At 48.4% G+C, this 18696-nt stretch overlaps 7 protein-coding genes across 7 annotated transcripts; 5 read left to right on the plus strand and 2 right to left on the minus strand.

Moving 5' to 3' along the window:
- Positions 1-7315: 7315 nt before the first annotated feature.
- On the minus strand, positions 7316-7978 carry FOXG_12443 (uncharacterized protein; the record flags this gene model as incomplete). Its single annotated transcript, XM_018392235.1, has 1 exon — positions 7316-7978. One exon carries the CDS (start codon positions 7976-7978, stop codon positions 7316-7318), a length of 663 nt encoding a protein of 220 aa, XP_018251758.1.
- Positions 7979-8686: 708 nt separating this feature from the next.
- FOXG_12444 (uncharacterized protein) lies at positions 8687-10457 on the plus strand (the record flags this gene model as incomplete). Its single annotated transcript, XM_018392236.1, has 9 exons — positions 8687-8862; positions 8915-9041; positions 9093-9282; positions 9337-9495; positions 9549-9631; positions 9794-9881; positions 9979-9989; positions 10042-10266; positions 10320-10457. The coding sequence occupies 9 exons, from the start codon at positions 8687-8689 to the stop codon at positions 10455-10457; spliced, it is 1197 nt and encodes a 398-aa protein (XP_018251759.1).
- A 913-nt stretch (positions 10458-11370) lies between these two features.
- On the plus strand, positions 11371-13022 carry FOXG_12445 (uncharacterized protein; the record flags this gene model as incomplete). The annotated part of the gene is made up of 4 exons (XM_018392237.1): positions 11371-11988; positions 12054-12615; positions 12667-12848; positions 12902-13022. 2 exons carry the CDS (start codon positions 11371-11373, stop codon positions 12600-12602), a joined length of 1167 nt encoding a protein of 388 aa, XP_018251760.1. The 3' UTR covers positions 12603-12615; positions 12667-12848; positions 12902-13022.
- Positions 12861-15142, minus strand: FOXG_12446 (uncharacterized protein). Its single transcript, XM_018392238.1, has one exon. It carries the CDS (start codon positions 13861-13863, stop codon positions 13186-13188), a length of 678 nt encoding a protein of 225 aa, XP_018251761.1. The 5' UTR covers positions 13864-15142; the 3' UTR covers positions 12861-13185.
- FOXG_20892 (uncharacterized protein) lies at positions 13967-14290 on the plus strand (the record flags this gene model as incomplete). The annotated part of the gene is made up of 1 exon (XM_018401211.1): positions 13967-14290. The coding sequence occupies one exon, from the start codon at positions 13967-13969 to the stop codon at positions 14288-14290; it is 324 nt and encodes a 107-aa protein (XP_018251762.1).
- A 269-nt stretch (positions 15143-15411) lies between the features above and the next one.
- FOXG_12447 (uncharacterized protein) lies at positions 15412-16191 on the plus strand (the record flags this gene model as incomplete). Its single annotated transcript, XM_018392239.1, has 2 exons — positions 15412-15657; positions 15714-16191. The coding sequence occupies 2 exons, from the start codon at positions 15412-15414 to the stop codon at positions 16005-16007; spliced, it is 540 nt and encodes a 179-aa protein (XP_018251763.1). The 3' UTR covers positions 16008-16191.
- A 1174-nt stretch (positions 16192-17365) lies between these two features.
- Positions 17366-18148, plus strand: FOXG_20893 (uncharacterized protein; the record flags this gene model as incomplete). The annotated part of the gene is made up of 1 exon (XM_018401212.1): positions 17366-18148. The coding sequence occupies one exon, from the start codon at positions 17366-17368 to the stop codon at positions 18146-18148; it is 783 nt and encodes a 260-aa protein (XP_018251764.1).
- Between the last annotated feature and the right edge of the window lie 548 nt (positions 18149-18696).

Here is an 18696-nt window from a genome sequence, read left to right on the forward strand (position 1 = left end):
TCAGAAGCGTCAAAGATGACATTGAGATGATCGGCATCGTCGAGGATCTCCTTGACTTGGACTCGGTAATCTTGGTAAACTTCAGGAAGTATGGTGGCAATTCGATCACCACTAGGGGGCTTGTACGCTGGATTGAGCTGTTGGATGAACTCAACCATGCCAGAGTCTTCGAAGGTGGTGTATGGCTTGCCAGACTTAAAGATGGCCAGGGCTGCGGCTCGATCGAGTTGATCTTTAGAGTTTCGATCCATTATGGACAAAGCCGTAGTGATTCGAGGCTGGCGATCAACATGGCCTGCAGCTTGCTGGAAACCAAGACACTCTTTGGCAAGGTGATTCTGTTGACGTTGAACGTGCTTGGCCATGGTTTTAGAACAGTATTTGCACCGAACGCGAAGTTGACTGAATTTACCCCCTCCTGGAGGAATTGGGGCTGCTGCAAAGTGTTCATGAACACCATGGGTTTTAGGGCGACCGCCTTTGTTACTCATGGTGACAGTCTCATGTCCATTGCTTTTCAACACCGAAGATGAGAATTGGTGATGATTTGTGCGTCCCATCGGTAATTTTACGATGTACTAAACCTATTCCGTGCATATACTAGTCCTAATACGGGTAGGCACTAAGCCTAAAATTGTAGGGTTTTTGACGTAAATTACCGCCAAAAACCCCCTTTAGGAATTTGACCGTCAAATACCGTTTTTGACGGTCAAAAACGGAACCCTAATAACGAGTGGTTGGGGAAAAGATGCGTGTAAAAAGAAGGTGACGATAACAATCTAGTTCATCCAGTTACAGGCTTCATGGAAGTGAGGGATTTTATGAGAGGAAAGGAATTAAAATAAAGTGGAGCGGGTCGAGCTTCTCGGCGGTCAATAGGCGGACGGGTACCCGTCCCAATTTCCATCTTTGGTATAATTTTTCCGCTATCGGATTATCTCTTTGACCGGCATAAGCCGTCCACGAGGTCACCTACCCCGCTTTTTTACAGGTACCTGCAGGGTACATGAAGTTCCCCCACCAAAATCATCAAAATCCTCATACAAATTGACCCTAACGAGTCTCAATTAGAACGATGAGCTCCCAAGAGATACAATACAATACAATACAATTTATTACGCCCGGCGGCCTGTTCTGACCAAAAGGGCCCTAGTCGCTAATGCTTACATACAACGCCTGCTTTTCGTCCTCGTTTCCCCAAGCCCATGCTGTGCCACACATTGCTCAATTTGTGTCCGCATTTTCCTAAAGCCCATACTGAACCTTGGTTTTACACCATCAATCTGAAATTCGCGTCCTCAAGCCCATAAAGCGCCTGCTCCTTGATTACTCTTTTCCTTTCTGTTCTGCTGTGCCTTGCTTCTCCCATGTTTTAGTAGCATTGCCGGCGAACTAGCTTGAAGGCTGTTCTTCAAGTGTCCAGCGTCCTATCTACGGCGGCTGAAGCGGCGTCCGCCTCTGTGCACAGGGTGTTTAGTATAGGGTGTGAGTGGGTTAGTAAGAGTAAGTAGGTGAGGTTCTTGCAATCTGGCTTCAATATTGTGTGTCGAGTCGTCCTGTGGCTATTGCAAATCGTATAGTTGCATGGACTGCCTGCATGTTTGGCGTCCACTTGGCGTCATCTGATGGTGACTTTCCTCCTAGGTAGAACGAGAGGTTCCCTCTCAATGTCTCAGTGCACTGCAGCATCTCAGTCCTGTGCGCTGTCCATTTCCTGCATCGAAAGAGAAAGTGCTCTACTGTCTCTATCGCTTGTCCGCATGCGCATTGCTGTGACGCTGCTATGCTGATCCGGAAGAGGTATCCATTTAATCTGGCCATGCCTGTCCTAAGTTGTGCTAGCACGCTGGCTTCTCTCCGTGACAAGCCATCGTAGAGCAATCGAGTGTGCTTACCCGGGAGCGCAGCATCAACCTTCTTCGAAAACTTCCCAACATTATCTGGGAGCCGTTGGCTTGCACGCTGGCTCGATCGGGCTAGATTCAGGGTCGTCGATCGCATTCGGGGAAACTTCTGAGCCGGGACGGCACCGTCTTGGCTCGCACTTCGCGCCTCTTTCTTGGCCATTTACAGGAGCCTGTGTTCAGCACTGATAGGCATCCATACGACAGCCACCACGTTTCCTTTGACCCTCAATACATTGATGGAATCATATATGCATCCAACATACTCTTGACCGGACTGCTGGCGAGGGTTTCGGACTGTGAGCACGGCGGCTTTATTGCTCGCCAACAGTGCCACGCTTCGATATTCAAGGTGGGGTAAGTGTCTCAACGCGTAAGCCATCGCTGCTAGTTGTCCGGAAAATAGGTTCTGCTCCGTCCTCATGCCGAGCGTGAAGGAAAACCGCTCAAGCTTCGGTCCTCCTCGCACCGAGGCAGGGATCTCGATGACCCCGCCGACTCCGACTACCCCATTCCCAGGGTTCAAATCCATACCACGAAATCCACATATGGATCCATAATGTGGATCCATATCCATTCCATTCCATTCCACGTGGGCTTCAGCATTTCCATATCCACGCCACGAAGCCCCTTCCACATGTTCCACATGTGGAAATCGTGGAATATTTTAGGTGGGGTTCGAAAATACCTTGATTTCCTTGTGAAATCCCGCATATCCTAAGTACTTTCTATCACCCACAACAACACAACATCGATTTGCCACCCCATTTTCCTCCGTACACAATGAGTCCATTCTGGGGGCTTCACTGTTACTCGCGTTACTACCCCAAATCGAAATGGCCACTCCCCATCCTACCAAGTCAACCACATCCGTTCCAGAACGAACAGAAGAGGACAATCAACGGCTCTTTCAGCTCTACAAAAGCTGGATCTTGACGGAGAGAGACGGCAAGGCGCGTCTATAGGTATATCGGTTCGGCTACGAATATCCAGCATAACAAGAAACAGGAACGTCGGTGGGTGTGTTGCCTTTGCGTCAAGCAACGGCGGATTTTAATGGACCAATGACAAAAACATTGACGTCACCGAGGGCGGGCGGGACCCATTAATTACCATTGTTGGACGAAGTAGGTTTCCATTCCACGAATTCCACAATATGGATCCATTTCCATAATGGATCCATTTCCACCCATTCCACATCGAAATTATTAGTCAGCATCCATATCCACGCCATATTCACAAATGTGTCGTGGAGTGTCGTGGATTTGAACCCTGCCCATTCCGCGCCGAACTGCTCACTGCAGCCCGTACCGCCCATCCTAGATCTGCTTGCATTGTCCCTAAACTATCCCCATCATCCACTATAGTCTGCACCCGTTCTACCCAGGGTGCCAACGTGAAAGGGTTGATCGTTTCTAGTTCTTCCATCGGGATCTCACTAAGTGCCACTGCTACCTCGTAGAATGGCGAGCGATTGTATCTTCTGAACTTTCGAATGCGAGATGTAGAGTTTCGGAGAGGGTTGGTTGTCGGAAGGGCATGTAGATCAGTCCACATCTTGATGGCCCGTCTCCAGAACCGTTCATGTGCACTGGCGATATGTGCTTCTGCTTCTGCTACGCTTGTTGCCACTGTGAGGAATGTCCCCACGATTGCATTTGCCCCAATCCTCTGAACCCGATTGATAGGGCTGGCTCTTCTATACCTGCATGCGTGCATCCATACGTTTGAGGCGTAGTCCACGACCGGGGCCACCGTGGCTGCGAACAACTGCCTCGCTGTCCTCGGAGTAAGACCCCTGAGCCTTTGCAGCTCCATCGCAGCGTTCAATCCCTTAGCCGCTGCTCGTGCAATGTGCTCCTTATATTTGAGGCCGGCATCCATGATCATTCCCAGAACCTTGACCTGAGTCTTGGGCCGAACGAGCTGTCCCCTGATCGCGAAAGGTTCCTCGTCGGACTTGTATTCTTTCCGCGTGAAGTGTATGATCGCCGTCTTTTCTGCCTCGAACGTCGCGCCACTTCTCCTCTCCCAGTCTAGAGCGTTCCTGATGATATTTCTGATCCCATCGCGGTTACTTTCTGCGGTTGGACCTGTCACCCAGGCAGTGAAGTCATCCACAAACGCTATCGCTCCCCCATAACAATCGATGCGTTGCTGGACAAGGTCCGCGTTGAAGAAGAGGAACAGGATCGGGGACAGAGGGGAGCCCTGCGGCAACCCGGCTTGTGGCAACTCTCGCTTCTCGGATGTCTGTCCGTTGACCTGAATAGTCGCTGTGCGATCCGAGCAAAAAGCTTCGATCCAGCGAAGTAGATCCTCTGGTATGCCCCTTGCTCTCAGTCTTTGGATGAGTCTCTCTTTGCACACCCCGTTGTAAGCTCCTTTGACGTCAAAGCTCACCAAACTAAGGATCCATCGACCTCGCCAGGCGGCGTAGATCTGCTCTTGCAGCAGCATCAATGCCTGCTCAGCGGAACGTTGTTTACGAGCTCCAAAGTGATTTGTTGGCAGTAATCCGTGTGTTTCAACAGCATGCGAGATCCTTTCTGCGACGACCGCCTCTAGTATTTTGCCCAGGGTAGATAGAAGCGAGATGGGCCTCCATGCCTTCGCGATCGAATAGTTTTCCTTGTTTGGTTTCTTCAGAGGAATGATCTTGGCATGTCTCCATTGATCCGGCAGCACGCCATCTTCCAGCGAAGCACGAAAAAGTGAGAAGACTCGGTGCTTGACAGAAGGCCAGATCTGTTTCCAGACTGCGATTGGTAGCCCATCTTCGCCGGGTGCTTTCCATGATTTCGCCGCGAAAAGCTGTCGCTCTACCTCCTCCATAGTGATATTTGGCATGACGACAGCAGATCCGCGCTGGGGTCGATCCCCTTCTTGTTCGATATGCTGCGGTAATGGAGGAAAGAAGGTTGCTAACATTTCCTCGGCCTGTTCGATGTTGTTGGTCGTGCGTGTGCCGTCGACCCTCGTGAGTTGGGGTACTTTTCCAAATGCTGTATCATCTCCAGACTTGAGATACTTTGCTGCCTTCCATATGTTGTCGTTATCGGCTAAAAACTCGTTCCAATGTGTCTTCTTCTGCTGTCTGATGGCATCATGGTACTGCTTTGCTGCTCCTCTCGCCGTCTCCTCAAGCTCCTGACATGCCGATCCTGCTCGCCTCAATGCTCTGGTGCGGTTCCTCCAGTGTGTGTATATCTGCCGGAGTTGCGTGAGGTCTGAGGTCCACCAACGCTTTGCGTATGGTGACGGCTTAGCTCTGGGTGTTAGCGCGCGGACTGCCTCCAGCACCACTGTCATAAGCCTGTTAGTCTTCTGCTGTACGGTGCCTTGTTCCGGAATGGACTCTAACGCCTCGGCAATCCGGGCGTTGATCTCCTTCCATGGTGCGTTCTTGAGCAAAAGTCGCTCCTGGGCTTGCGGCATCGGAACAGAGACGTCGAACTCCGTCTCGATAGCACGATGATCGGATCCGTGCTCTGTGCCGTGTATCATACACTTGACAGTCGAGGACGCTAGATCTGCCGAAGCAAGGACCAGGTCGACTGTTGTCTCGAAATCTCCGCCACTCCACGTCTTCGTTCCCCTCGGAAGCAGGCTCGTTAGATCAAACTCAGTCATAAGGCTGATGATCTGATCCGCTTCGCCTTGCCTCGTCAAGGATATCTCATCTCCTCCCCATAATTGGTCGTGTCGGTTGAAGTCTCCAACAATTACCACATCCACCAGCCCACCGGATTGTCTTCTTGTGCCTGAAATGACCTGATGCAGCAGGTTGCAGGTACCTTGCAGCGCCTCATTGTCTCGTCCCGGTACGTAAACAGACACAACCAGTACTAGGCGTCCAGGGAGTCGCAAGATGGCTGCCGTCATATCTGCCGTCTGTATCGGTATCTGCTCCGCCTCCACATCCTTGTTCACCCATAACATGCTTCGGATCGGCCATCTTCCCTCCCTCCAAACAGTCGGGACCATCTTGACCCATCTCGGATGTCTCAAGCACCAATCAGAAATCCAAGTCAACCCCCTTATCAGAGTCGAGTCTACCCCAACGCTAGTCCACTTTTCGAAATTCATCATTGGTGCTGGCCAATATCACCTTGCCAACTGGTACCGAGAAAGCAACCTCCCGGCCGACTGGGTTATTGCAACGAGCCAAAATGGTTGGACAAATAATGAGCTGGGTCTTGAGTGGCTAAAGCACTTTGATCGGTCTACAAGTAACCGATCAGTTGGTGCCTATCGTCTTCTGATCCTCGATGGCCACGAAAGCCACCACTCTGCTGACTTTGAGAGATACTGCCAGGATAATAAGATTATCACGCTTTGTATGCCACCTCATGCATCTCACCTACTTCAGCCTCTTGATGTTGGGTGCTTTGCAGTGCTGAAACAGGCTTATGGTCGACAAATAGAGCATCTGATTAGATGCTCTATAACCCACATTTCTAAGACCGAGTTCTTCCCAGCCTTTTATGCCGCCTTTAAAGCTACTTTCACAGAAAGCAATATCCGGGGGGGTTTTAGAGGAGCTGGACTTGCTCCTCTTGACCCAGAAGCCGTGATCTCAAAGCTTGATGTGCAGCTACGAACCCCAACGCCTCCTGGGGAGGTCAGCCAACCATTAACCCCATGGGTTTCAAAGACCCCAAAGACAGCAATTGAGGCTCAATCTCAGTCTGAATACCTCGAAAAACGAATCAGAAGACATAAAGGCGGCTCCCCAGAGTCAATAATAGAAGCTTTAAAGTCAAATACTAAAGCAACAAGGGCAATTATGCATGAGGTTGTCTTATTGAGGAATGAGGTCCGAAATCTTCGAGATGCAAATGAGATACTAAGCCGGCGCCGGAGGGCAAAAAGGACTAGACTACAGAAAGGAGGGGCAATGACTGTACAGGATGCATCGCAAGTAATTGATCAGATGGATGTTGATGCGCAGATAGTGGCCGAATCATCGAGAAGTGGTGGTCGAGGAAGGTCAGAGCGACCGGGTGGTCGGCGTTGTGGTGTATGCGGCAAGGCCGGGCATAATGCAAGGACGTGTCAGGTAGTGATTGAGACCTCTGGGGAAGAGTATGGTAAGTAGTTTTAATTGATCAGATGGTTTATTATGTTTTTAAATGGATTTAAAGTTTAGAGGCTGGAATTTTTGATCAGCATACTTGGATGATCAGCATGCTTATCAACCACGTTATATCTTTCTGAAGTAGCAAACCAGACGACCGAACCAAATGCAAGACGAACACATCATCATTATCGGCACGGATCTCAACGCGTCGTGGACAATGGATAACAAAGGGTAGCTTGACCGGGATTACGCGTTTATTTCTAGCCATTTCAAGTCAAGTCCGGTTTTTATTTTATTTTTAAGTTTACAGTACAACCCAAAAGACCTTCTAGCTTCGGCTCTTGATTGTGAATGGCTCACGCGTCCACCTCTCCACGTCCATTTGCATTTGTTGCTGAAACGAGGCCCTGCCTTCCCTTATATCCCGTCTAGTGCGATCTGTTGGTTTATTCCAATAGGATACTAAGTTCCGAGTCGGACGAGATCTGCTGTCAGGCCATTTCTGGACAGCGAAGCGATTGCCAAAGAACTCTATCAAACGTTTGACTGTGACGGATATGTCTGCGATGGTCTGACGCGTTGCTGCATCACTACCATCAGGTGGTCCACCTCCACGGAGCACAAGCGTGATCTCCTCTGCGTTGATGAACAAGAAGAGCTCCTCCAAACGCTTCCGGGTTCGTCTTGCCACGATATCTCCGCTGGGTCGAATATGGTTGGGATCTATGTTTCCCTCTCCATCGCCGATGCCGTCGCAAGGATAGCACGGATTGTCCTCAGTATGATCTTCCCAGTCGTACTTGTCGTGTAGGTTTGTCACGACAACAAGACGTCGGACCAATGGGGCGATGGGTACCGGTTCTGTGTCGATATCGTACTGATCACATTGAAACTCGCATAACCAATGCAGTCTCACCAAGAACTCGTTCTCGCCATAGTGCACCTCACGAGCCTCCTTCACCATCTGCTTCCCCTTCTCGTCTTTGCCCATGAATAGCTGCTGAAGCAGCAGAACTCCGATGGCCTCTTGCCGCTCACAAAATGTAGAAGTCCCATCTCTAACACGATATAATCCGAGTACACAAGGAAGAGTCCGTAAAATTCCCCTGCATCCTTATTTGCTTTTGTACCCTAGTCCTACATACCAAAATCACCTCCACCAGCTTTGTAATGTGGGAACGACCAGGAAAATAACGACATTTCAGAGTAGGGGTGGAAGATAAGGTTGGAAAGAAACATAAATCATTGGATGGTTTATATTTCCTTGCAGCCTTCAGTAACGCTTGCAGGCATGCGTTGTTCAGTCATGTCATATGGACAAAATCTGTCTGCGAGTGACACGCAACCTCATACAATTGGCCCACCTAAATTTCCATGCTTTCTGTGGTGCTACCACCCAACCTTTGATAGGTGAATGTACTCGGTGAATATTGTTTTTCATGCACAGAAACGGGTCTAGTCCCAAGTAAGAATTCATTGCATATGCTGTTGTCAAATAAAATTCTTGGATAACAGTAGTCGGACGGAGATGCTCATGGTGGTGTCTGGCTGGACGAGTCTTATCTTGGTCCGAGGCACATAATGATGGCAAAAGCAAATTATCTGGAGTTTCTCAACTATATATTGATCAGACAATACCCTCAAAGTTCCTATAGAAATAATTTTGCCTGTCATTCATCAGCCCGCCTGACAGGAAAACATGGATGAGCAGCAGCTTATTTTTCGCGACGATGACCTCTACAACCAGACTGCACCACGTAAATGGGGTCACCAAATACAACAAGCACCACAATGCATTATACTGATGGCTCATTGCAAGTTGTTGGTGTCCAGATCGCCACTGACAAGCCTTGAACTCTCTGGTCATGGGCTTAAGTATAATCCTCGACAAGGCTCAACCGGCCATAGAATACTAACATCTCGTCAGATACGACTCATTGCGGGCCAACATTGGTCACTGTACCCATATGGGCCAGGAGGCATTCAGATCAGCATCTGAACAGATGGGAAGAGTGGCTGTCCTAACTAAGGCCATGTCTGAGGTTGAGGGCACTGTAAGATATTCTACTTGAGTTATTGTTCAAGAAGTTAACATCCACGATTAGATAGAGTGCATAGTGCGATATATTCACAAGAAGCATGGCACGGTAAGAAACGTACGATTGCAGTCTTTAATTACGTCCGGATTGAGAGCAGTAGATGAATCCGTCAATACCATTGCTCACGTGAAGGAGAACTTCTCTCAATGGAAATACGAAACGCAAAATGTGCTACGTGCGCTGGACGAAAAGACAAGTAAGCTTCCAATATCATCTAGTGGCTACTGGGAACAAATTTGACTTAGAACAGCGTCCAACGAGACACAAAAGAAGGAGGCGGAGAGAAAGATTGTTGGAACACAAAGATACGAGGAGACGCTTCAGAAGCACAGACAAAAGTTAGAAGAGTCCAGAGAGGTCTTCAACGAAGCCTTACAGGACTACAAGGACACTTACAACGACTTCCGAAGTGAGCTTTTTATTTCACTCGCATGTTCGAGGCTGACTCTTATGCCCAAATAGCCAGAGCCCCGGGAGTCGATGCTGTCTTTTCTGCAATGGCGGCGCTCTTCATGAACCCCAAACTGATAGTTGCTGGAATGTCAGTAGGTCCCCCATAGACACTGGATAGGCGCATTGGGGCAGCCCAGCAAACGATTTCCAGTTTGAATGACATACTGGGTGAGCTTCAAAATGAGGTTCAATCAACCGTAAGGCTTAGATAACCTGAGCTCTATATTTCCAAAGGTTCATTCTAACTACGAAAGGCCGACGTCGTCGCTATATTGAACAAAACCCTCGAAGACCTTACTAAGTTGCAGGAACAGATCGAAAATTTCTTGGAATTTTTGCTTGGTATCCAGAAGATTATGGCAGTGATCGATGACGGCCATGATCGAGTGTTGATGAGAAACCTGGCGCCTGACGATCTAGATGAGCTGAATTGACCCAGAATTGAAGCGAGTATGTTATTACTTCTCACGAAAGCTCAGCCATATACTTATTTAAGATATAGGACTTTCTCAGGGACGCTGACCGCATGAAAGACAGATTTCTGATTGCGTCCAAGGCAGCAGCGCTCTACAATGAGATCTCAGACATGTGCATTATTCCCGGCGTTGCTTGGGTGGGTGGACTGTGTTTTGTCCACTCTTCAAATGATGCGTACGAGGAAAGCATCCTGGAGATTCAGACCCAAGAGAGGCAGCTTTGTGAAAGACCCAGACAGCTCATTACACAGGTGAATACCTTGAAGATGATAATGTATACTATCGTTGACCGTCGCTTGTACAGAGAGTCGACGAGATCGGTATCGAACTGAAGGTTCTTAGTCGTAAGTCGGCTAAATCGCCGGCAAATTCCACGACCAAGAGTGTAAAGGAAATGACCGTCGAAGATGGAGAAACTCTTGATGATACTATGGCGAAGTGAGACTTGTTCAGAGCTGTAGAATTGTTTCTGGGGGAAGTCGCTCATTCGGAATGAATCTATTTAGTTAATTTTATTGCCTTCTCCTTCTACACCTCCTACCACTACCACCACTACTACTGCTGCTGCTGCTGCTGCTGCTGCTGCTACTGTAGAAAGGACTGCCTGTAATTCACTAAATTACACACTTTTTGTCCGTGCGCTAGCCCTTTGTCTCCATTATCTTCATGAAACTACATCCTTTTTATCCGTGCACGTTGGTTGGAATTTGCTACTGTACCAATTACCACTCACTCAGCGCCAATTAGCCCGTTTCAAAAGCATGGCTTTGCCGTGTAGTGGGTGTCAGAGCCACTGGAGGGATGGTAATTCCAGGCTAGTCATCTTGAGCTTTGATTTGTTGGGAGACTAGGCGATCAACGACAAGTGGAGTCTGCTCAGTTAAAACAGACACTAGTACCACTATGGCTAGCCTCTCACCTCCTTAGTCATCGCGTAATCAGTTTCATCACGTACCATGCCCAACTCCACCCAACCTCATCAATTTCTCCTCCCAAATCCTCACGATGTCGCCCTCTGCAAACACCACAACAAACCACAACCAACGCCCCCCTCACCACCCGCTTCCCGCAGAAGAAGCCCGTACATCGCTGCTGCACCGTTATAAAATTCCGACTTATACCCACCGAACGAGCGCGCGCGCCTCCTTCCGTGGAATAACCGGGGTGCAGAAGGGACACGCGCTCCGACTCGCAGTATATCTGGAGTCTGGGCATGACCTCGCAGTTTATCTGGAGGTCACGGGTCGCCTGTCAGCGAAACTGGTTTTTCTTCTAGGGTTGCTGTGGGAAAGGGTTTGGGATTATAGGTCAGGTACGTGTACGTGTCTTGATATACTAAATTAATTGGTAGCGCGATGGCGTCGATTCAGTTAGATGCGGTAAAGGCGGTGCTTGCGTGGCAGCATAATGGTACGCCACGATATCTCGCTGAGCCTGATCCTAAGAGTTCTTCGATTCGATTTACGCTACACCTTAATACGACCTCGGCGCTCTTCGAAATTCAGATTCCCATTAGCTATAAGCAACACACCAAGACTTCAGCCATCTGCATTCACGTCAACCCTCGGTCTATCATCTCCCTCACACCTTCCGTCGAACAAGACGTCCCCGATCCCGTCAAGCCTGTCCTTGGGTCTACGATATGTCTTAACTTCGAGCTCAACGACGCGATCACTATCCTCATCCCAAGCTTTATAAGCGAGCCAGTTACGGCTGCCCGATTGCGTTCCGGAGTCATACTTGACTCGCTCTATGAGTTGGTAGAGACAACCTCTTTACGCGTCTACATCCCCGACGATGCATTGTCTCAGGATCAGTTAGAGTCTCTCAGCTCCGCAACCATACAGCAGCTGAATCCATTCTCTGGTCCTGATTATGACATATCTCGTTGGTTCTCGGGTCGTGGTGCAAAGGTCATGACACTTCGTGATCGTTCCGGCCTTTCGAGAGCCGGGACCTTGACAGATCTCGCAGTCAAGAGCACCGAGTCAATCGAGCCGGCTGAGACTCCTTCGATCCACCTACCCCTTCCCACAAGCGCAAACGAAGCCAAGACTCAACTGGCAAACGAAGCCGGGAGGTAGTCCCTAATAACGCCACAATATGGAACAAGCTGCTAGAACTCGAGGCTGTAGTCCATAATCGTACACGACCCAATACCCCCGAGGACCAGTCACGGCATGTCCAGGAACTACAAGCCGACGTCGCCAAGCTACAGACGCAACTCATCCAATGCGAGAAGACGGCTTTGGACCGAGAAACTGAGATTACCAAGCTACAAACACAACTCACTCAATGCGAAAAGAAAGTCGTGGACGGAGAAGCCGAGGTGGTGAAGCTGCAAACACAGCTAACACAATGCGAGAAGAAAGTCGTCGATCTGGACACCGAACTCGCAGGATTACGATATACCCAAGATAATGCCGACAACGAAGCGAGCGTGATAATAAGCGAGATAGAAGATACCCTCCGAGAGCACGAAGAAAAGATAGACTTTGTTACAAGAGGGAAGGACGATGATGAGTTTGTGGATATCCTTAAGGAGGAGATACTCAGTGAACTCATTACGCGTATATCGCGTGGCTGAAGGTGCTATCATGGTATGTTGTTGATTTTGACGTGCGAGATACTTTGCTGATATGATGAACTAGATTCCAAGTACATAATAACCTTACAACGACGCATGTAATACGACTGCACGATTGATGTCGCATGAAGGATCTCAATCGTCCAACGAATTTCCGATCAACACTCACGACCTATAACAGAGCTGCCAGCTTAGCGCACGCAACCATCAAGTGACCATAATGGCCTACTCAACAAGTTTGCCACTGTATGTCGTTTGTTCCACATAACTGCTAAATCTATATTGACTGTTCCTGCCAGTACGGAGCAAGACCTTGTATCTGTATAATCTACAAGAGCGGCAGAGGACTTCAAATCTGACCCATATCAATGTCTGTGATACATAATATAATATATCTGCATGAATATTATTATTTGCCAATTACCCTTGCCGTTTACCTGTATTACTATGACTCTTCCCGTCTTGTGTATGATCGTTGGATAAGAAGTAACTCGGAATGTATTGACTGTTGTTACCAAAGTCCTATTTCCATCCCACCAGAATCCTACTAATCCTCCAAAAATGGTAAAGAGATATAAGCAAGTCAGTCCGAGTAATAATAGTCGTAGTCACAATCATCGATGATGTCTCTGCAACTAGTCGGTCCATGGTCGTCGTCCCAATAGCCGCCTGTGTAAGAGTACTCCGCCCTCTCAAATACCCTGTCGCCATCTCGCAAATCCTGGAAATTGCACCGCCCCGACATCGCTCTCTCAACAATCTCTGTTGCGTCTGTCATTTTATTGGTATCCACGACCACTTTAGCGTCGTTGGGAATGGCTTGGTTTATGTACTCCAAAGTAGTTGTCAGCCATGCTCTCCACTCCTCTTTCTCGTCATTCATGTTGTCCCTGCCTGCTCGGTATGGATGTGCAGGTTCTGGCTGCTCGATGACTATTCCCAGTATCGATAGGTTATCAAGAAGCGTGTCGCAGATTGTCGGGTTCATATAAGAGTCGGCGTCATAAAACAGCCCGTCGGAGTCCAGCATCAGAATCACCTTGCGGAAGTGCTCCCTTGTCTTGAGGCTGAATAGGCTTGCCAGATAAGCTTCGCCGGCAGATTTATCCACACATGCCCACCAGGACAGGGCAGGCGAGGCGAGTGAAGAAGCCACATCGGCGTACCAGTCTGACAGCGTCGGAAACGCAACTCGTGTGATTGATGTTGTGAGGGGTGCAGTTGGTGCGGCCCAGATCACGGAGGGCTCGCCAGAGCTCATGGGAATGATGCAGCAGCTTTGTCACTTTCAGCAATCAGCATTATGCTCGACTGTTGAGCTCCAGGCCACCATAACACCCGAACCGGGGGAAAGACGGGTAAGCATGCGAGGGAACCGATTTTCCAGGGTCGCAGTACCACCACAGGGCCAGGTCAAGGCCATCAAGTCGCAGCAGATCTGTGCGTCCAGAGAGAAGGAGAAAATGATCCAGGGTATACAAAGTACCGTCGCGGCCCACGGGACCGATCGCAGCGCAGTGGTGCAGAGTTTGCTCACCGGTTTTGGAGAGAAGGATATCCAAATGACGGCGGCGGATTTGGAAGGGACGCGGGTTCAAAACGGAAGCAGTCCCCCAAATTTTGAAGTCGCCCTTTTCTCCACTTTCAACTACAACCAAAGCTCGGAACGGGACGAGCAGCGACAATGAATATACAGCAGCGAAGCGTGAAGGATTGATGATCGCATCGACAAATGCAATCAGTTGGGTTTAATTTTACTATTGTCTGCCTTTTCTTTTGTTTTTTTCGTAATGGCTTATATTTTTTTTTTTTTTTCCGTCTTCTTTTCTGTTACGGCTTGGTCCAACGTAAGCTCCTATAGGCAGCTAAAAGCACCACCGTAATTGCTACAATAGCAGTTATAGCCCAATCTTTTGCCCTGTGGGGTGATGGTTAGGTGCGACCTTTACATTTTCTTCCTCTTCTGCTGCTCTCTCGCTCTGTTGAGATCAGCCACATTCGACCGTCACCAATCTATCTCTCAACCCCGGTTGTAGAAATAAATGCACTACCGTGGTGGGTCTTGGCAATAATCCTAGAGTTGAAGGAGCAGACAGGTAGCCCATCGACTGCTCTTCTCTGTGGTCACCTCGCGTTCTTCTTTCACCCGGAAAAGGGATCTTCACAACATAACCCCGGCAAAGTGTAAACCAAAGCGGTGATCTCGTCGTTACATTGGTCAACCTTACTTTTTCGCATCAGACAGTTTCGTCAGAGCGTTTTTGTTGGCAGCACCAGAGACCTTAGGTCGTACAGCTGGCCATAGCCACCGCCAGGGCGCGGCTGGTGGACGAAATTCGAAGATATAGGTTGTTACCCGCAGGCCCGAAGTCCACCCTGATAGTTGAAGGATTGAAAGCGGCCAGCTGCAGCCACAAAGCCTTCCCACAAGCGTGAAAAAGCAGGCCTTGGCACATGTCAGTCCAGGCAGAGGGTCATCGGTTACCAAGTGACCATGTAACTGATGCACAAGTCCATTGGGTGCGCAGCTTGAGAAAATGGTGGTCACATTTTGAACCGTCAAAACGCAATTCTCTGTTGTGCAGCCACACGCGGGTCATCAAACTGTGGGGCGATCCAGGCCAGGGTTCAGACATTCAGTCATATTATACTCGCCACTATGGGGTTTTCTTCGCAGACGCAACACTGGTACTGCCAAGGCGCCCTTAGTTAGCTTCATAGTCCTACCCATTCAACCTTGAGGCGTTGGGGTGTCTTGGGCTTGTCACCATGCATTCTAGAGGGGTAACTCAGGAGTCATCAGGGGGGTATGGTGATCTCGACGCCGCAGCCACTGTGGATTCGTACAAGGATGCACCTGGTAATCAGCCCATCGGTGCCCTACACGTTCTATAAAGGCGGCTGCCCCGTCTCTCAGTTAAGTCATTTTGGTCCCTTCACCTTTCTCATTTGCTTCGAACTTGGTTTTTTCGCACTCCCACAAAAAGTGAGCGAGCGAGCCTTTTACTACATCATGGTTTCCACAGGAGGCAAAGCCCCGTGGACTATCCCAACGGTAAGTAGAATCACGCCGCTCATTTCTGGCTCCAATAACAAACCCCTTGTTGGAAGGTTGACTCCGCCCAAGCTTGTTTCATATACGAAATTCGAAACATCAAAGTCTTTCTGTGGCAACAGCTCGTAACGATTGCCGATGGACTGAGCAATAAAGAAACTGCCCGGGAGGAGGTTTTGGGCTTATTGAGGAACAGCGCCGGAGTAGAGGACCAAGGATTTCTATCTCTACTCTCTACCGTAGACATGCAGGATGCTATACGTAGCGTCAAATTCGATAAAGAGCGGCAAACATCATCTACGTCAGCCGAAATCCTGGAGCACTACAACACGGGCAACATGTCAACATAAACCACAAGAAATCCCCATCAGTTACCGAAGCGACGAAAAGCCCGTCTGAAACGTCAACATTCCTACCAATTACGGAGCCAAAGATATGCTAGTCGCGAAGAGTCCAAAGGGGAGGAAAGTAAGGATGGGTTCAAGTACTCAGGCAGTGGAGAGGAGTAGAGATCCAGCATCAGAAAGAGGAGGGGCTGATTGAAGTTCAAGTGTCGAAAGTATCTAGATTGCCGTTCCTTTAACTATTTTTCGATTTACGACTGCTATTTCTGTAATATCTGTGCACTCTATCCAATCGGTGCACTCAAAGTTTATCGCTACTGTACGCAGTCGTGGTGGTAATTCGACGAAATACAACAAGTCTGGCCCGTGCACGTTGCTGGGTTATCCATGCACGCGTCATGTCCGCGTGTTTCGTTCAATTGCCAAAATACTACTCCGCGCACGCATGACATCTCGAGCACTTCCCGTTAGACCCCTTTTTACAAAGTATCATCCATTACAGCACTATCAAGGCAACAGGATCCAGTACGTTCCTAAGGTACTAACATTGCTTATATAATGGCTAATAATACCCTTCTCGATAATCTACAGCTCTTTTTGGTACCAGCGCCTGTCTCCTATTTTGCACCAGAGAGAGCTGCAAATTCGCATTATCCAATGGCCCATCACGCGTAACAATATATCTACACGATAAGCACAACAACTCCACAGAAGCTAGAAAGGGCTAAGTCAACTTCTGAAATCTTTATCCCCTGCACCCTTAGAACCTGATGATGCATCGCCCTGAGCTGGCACGACAAGCTGCAAGTTTATAAAGGCTTCGCCTGCATCAACTGCCAATTTCGCACTATTAATATCCAGTCGACGCGACGCCACCAGTCTAACCCGCCGGATGATTGCTGCGACTCTGGAGCCAGGTCTGCCCGACACCGTCGCCGTCGCGATCTTGACCAGCAGTCCGAGTATGTCTATCTGCAGACATGGACCACTGGGTCAACACAGAAATACTGGATCTACATCCCTATTGTTCGTCCCATTTTCAGTAAAAGAGCAAATTCTATGTCTCTCATTGGCTTATACCCTTGCTAGTTCCTATTTGACTGAAAGAGGGATGGTGTTTTCAATCTCCCGCCGGATTTTTGGTAATAAAAGTGAGTGATAAACCTTCTCAGTGGCTATTTATAATGTGTCAGGGCCCCCCAATAATACTGTCTTCCTTGATTAACTCAATTGTTAGCTGTTTTGTGTTCGTACTGCGCATATCACCATTTCGACTTACAGTTTAGCATCTGATAATGTCCCCAGGCATGATAAATAAGCTTATCAACTGTTCTTGAAAATTGTCACTACAGAAATCAGGCAACATGAGCCGGACGCGGCCACCTGCAGGAGTTGTTCCTAAGGAAGGATTACCTGATAAGATGACGTTGCCAAACGAGTTGTACCTACGTGTTCTCGGCTTTCTAGAAACAAATGACCTCTTACGACTAGAGCGCGTTTCTACGCACTTCAGGGGACTCGTAATGGACTCATACAAGACAGTATACGGCTCGGGTCCATGCCATCGTGTGGCCAAACTACCGTCAGACTACCGACGACTTGCCATAGAGCAACTCCAATATAAGGAAGATGTTGAGCTTGTAAGAGAGTGGGAACCATCAACTTTTACTTGTCGTCTTTTTGATGATGTTTATTTTCACACCGACGAGGATATTCACAAAGAAGCCACCGAAATATTGCTCTTTTTACAAGGGAGTACATCTTATGGCTGTGCCGAATGGAGTGAGGCCGTAGCCGTTGCGCTCATAGCACAAGCTCGTTATACTGAAGCCGCGAAACATTTCGCCAAATCGAACATGGAGGTTGAAAAACTACATGAGAACAGGTTTCTAGCTGCAGCTCGCTTTGGTTGGTCACCCGAACTGGGAGAGAAACCTCAAACATCAACAAAGAGCTGCATGGACAAGGGTTTTGTCGGGATGGCATGCCATGGCGACCTCGAGTCCATGAAACAGCTGATAGAAAAGGGCGTTCGTCTCGATATTACGATTGGATACAATATCACAGCTGCTCGTGTGGCTAAGATACATGGTCATGACCACATCTTAAAATTCCTTCATGAGCATGGCGTCGATTTGCTGTCATAGCGGAGCAGGTGCGCGTCATTTATAGCCCTGTGCCTAGCCCTAAGAATTATTCGCAGACGACTCTCACACTGATGTACTCCAGTACACAGAATCCAGTGGGCAAATCCGACTTCGGGTTCAAAGCCACTAGCAAGTTTTTCGGCTAAATTAAACTATGATCTCTTCTTTAGGGCTCAAATTAGTATTTCAAGCCAAGTTTCATTCAGTTTCGATTAGCATTGCAGTCATGGCATGTCGTGTAATATTGCGAAGATTGGACACTTGACAAGCGTTACATTTTCTATTACGGAATAGTGGACTATGTATGTCAAGCTTTACATTTCCTATTATGGAGTAGCGCATTTCAGCAGTCAGCTTAGTCACGCTTGCTATTTCACATGACAATGCTCAACCTAAATTTAATTTGGAAACCCACCGTGGTTGATAAGCGAGCAGATCAGCTTAACCTACACCTTAGAGGGTAGTTTTTGAAAGCTTATATAAAAGTCAAGCTAAGCTTTGAATACTGAAATGTGAAAGCTATACAGTGATCAGATCATGTAATAAAG

Source organism: Fusarium oxysporum, chromosome 3, assembly GCF_000149955.1.
Source record: "Fusarium oxysporum f. sp. lycopersici 4287 chromosome 3, whole genome shotgun sequence".
Taxonomy (NCBI): Eukaryota; Fungi; Ascomycota; class Sordariomycetes; order Hypocreales; family Nectriaceae; genus Fusarium; species Fusarium oxysporum.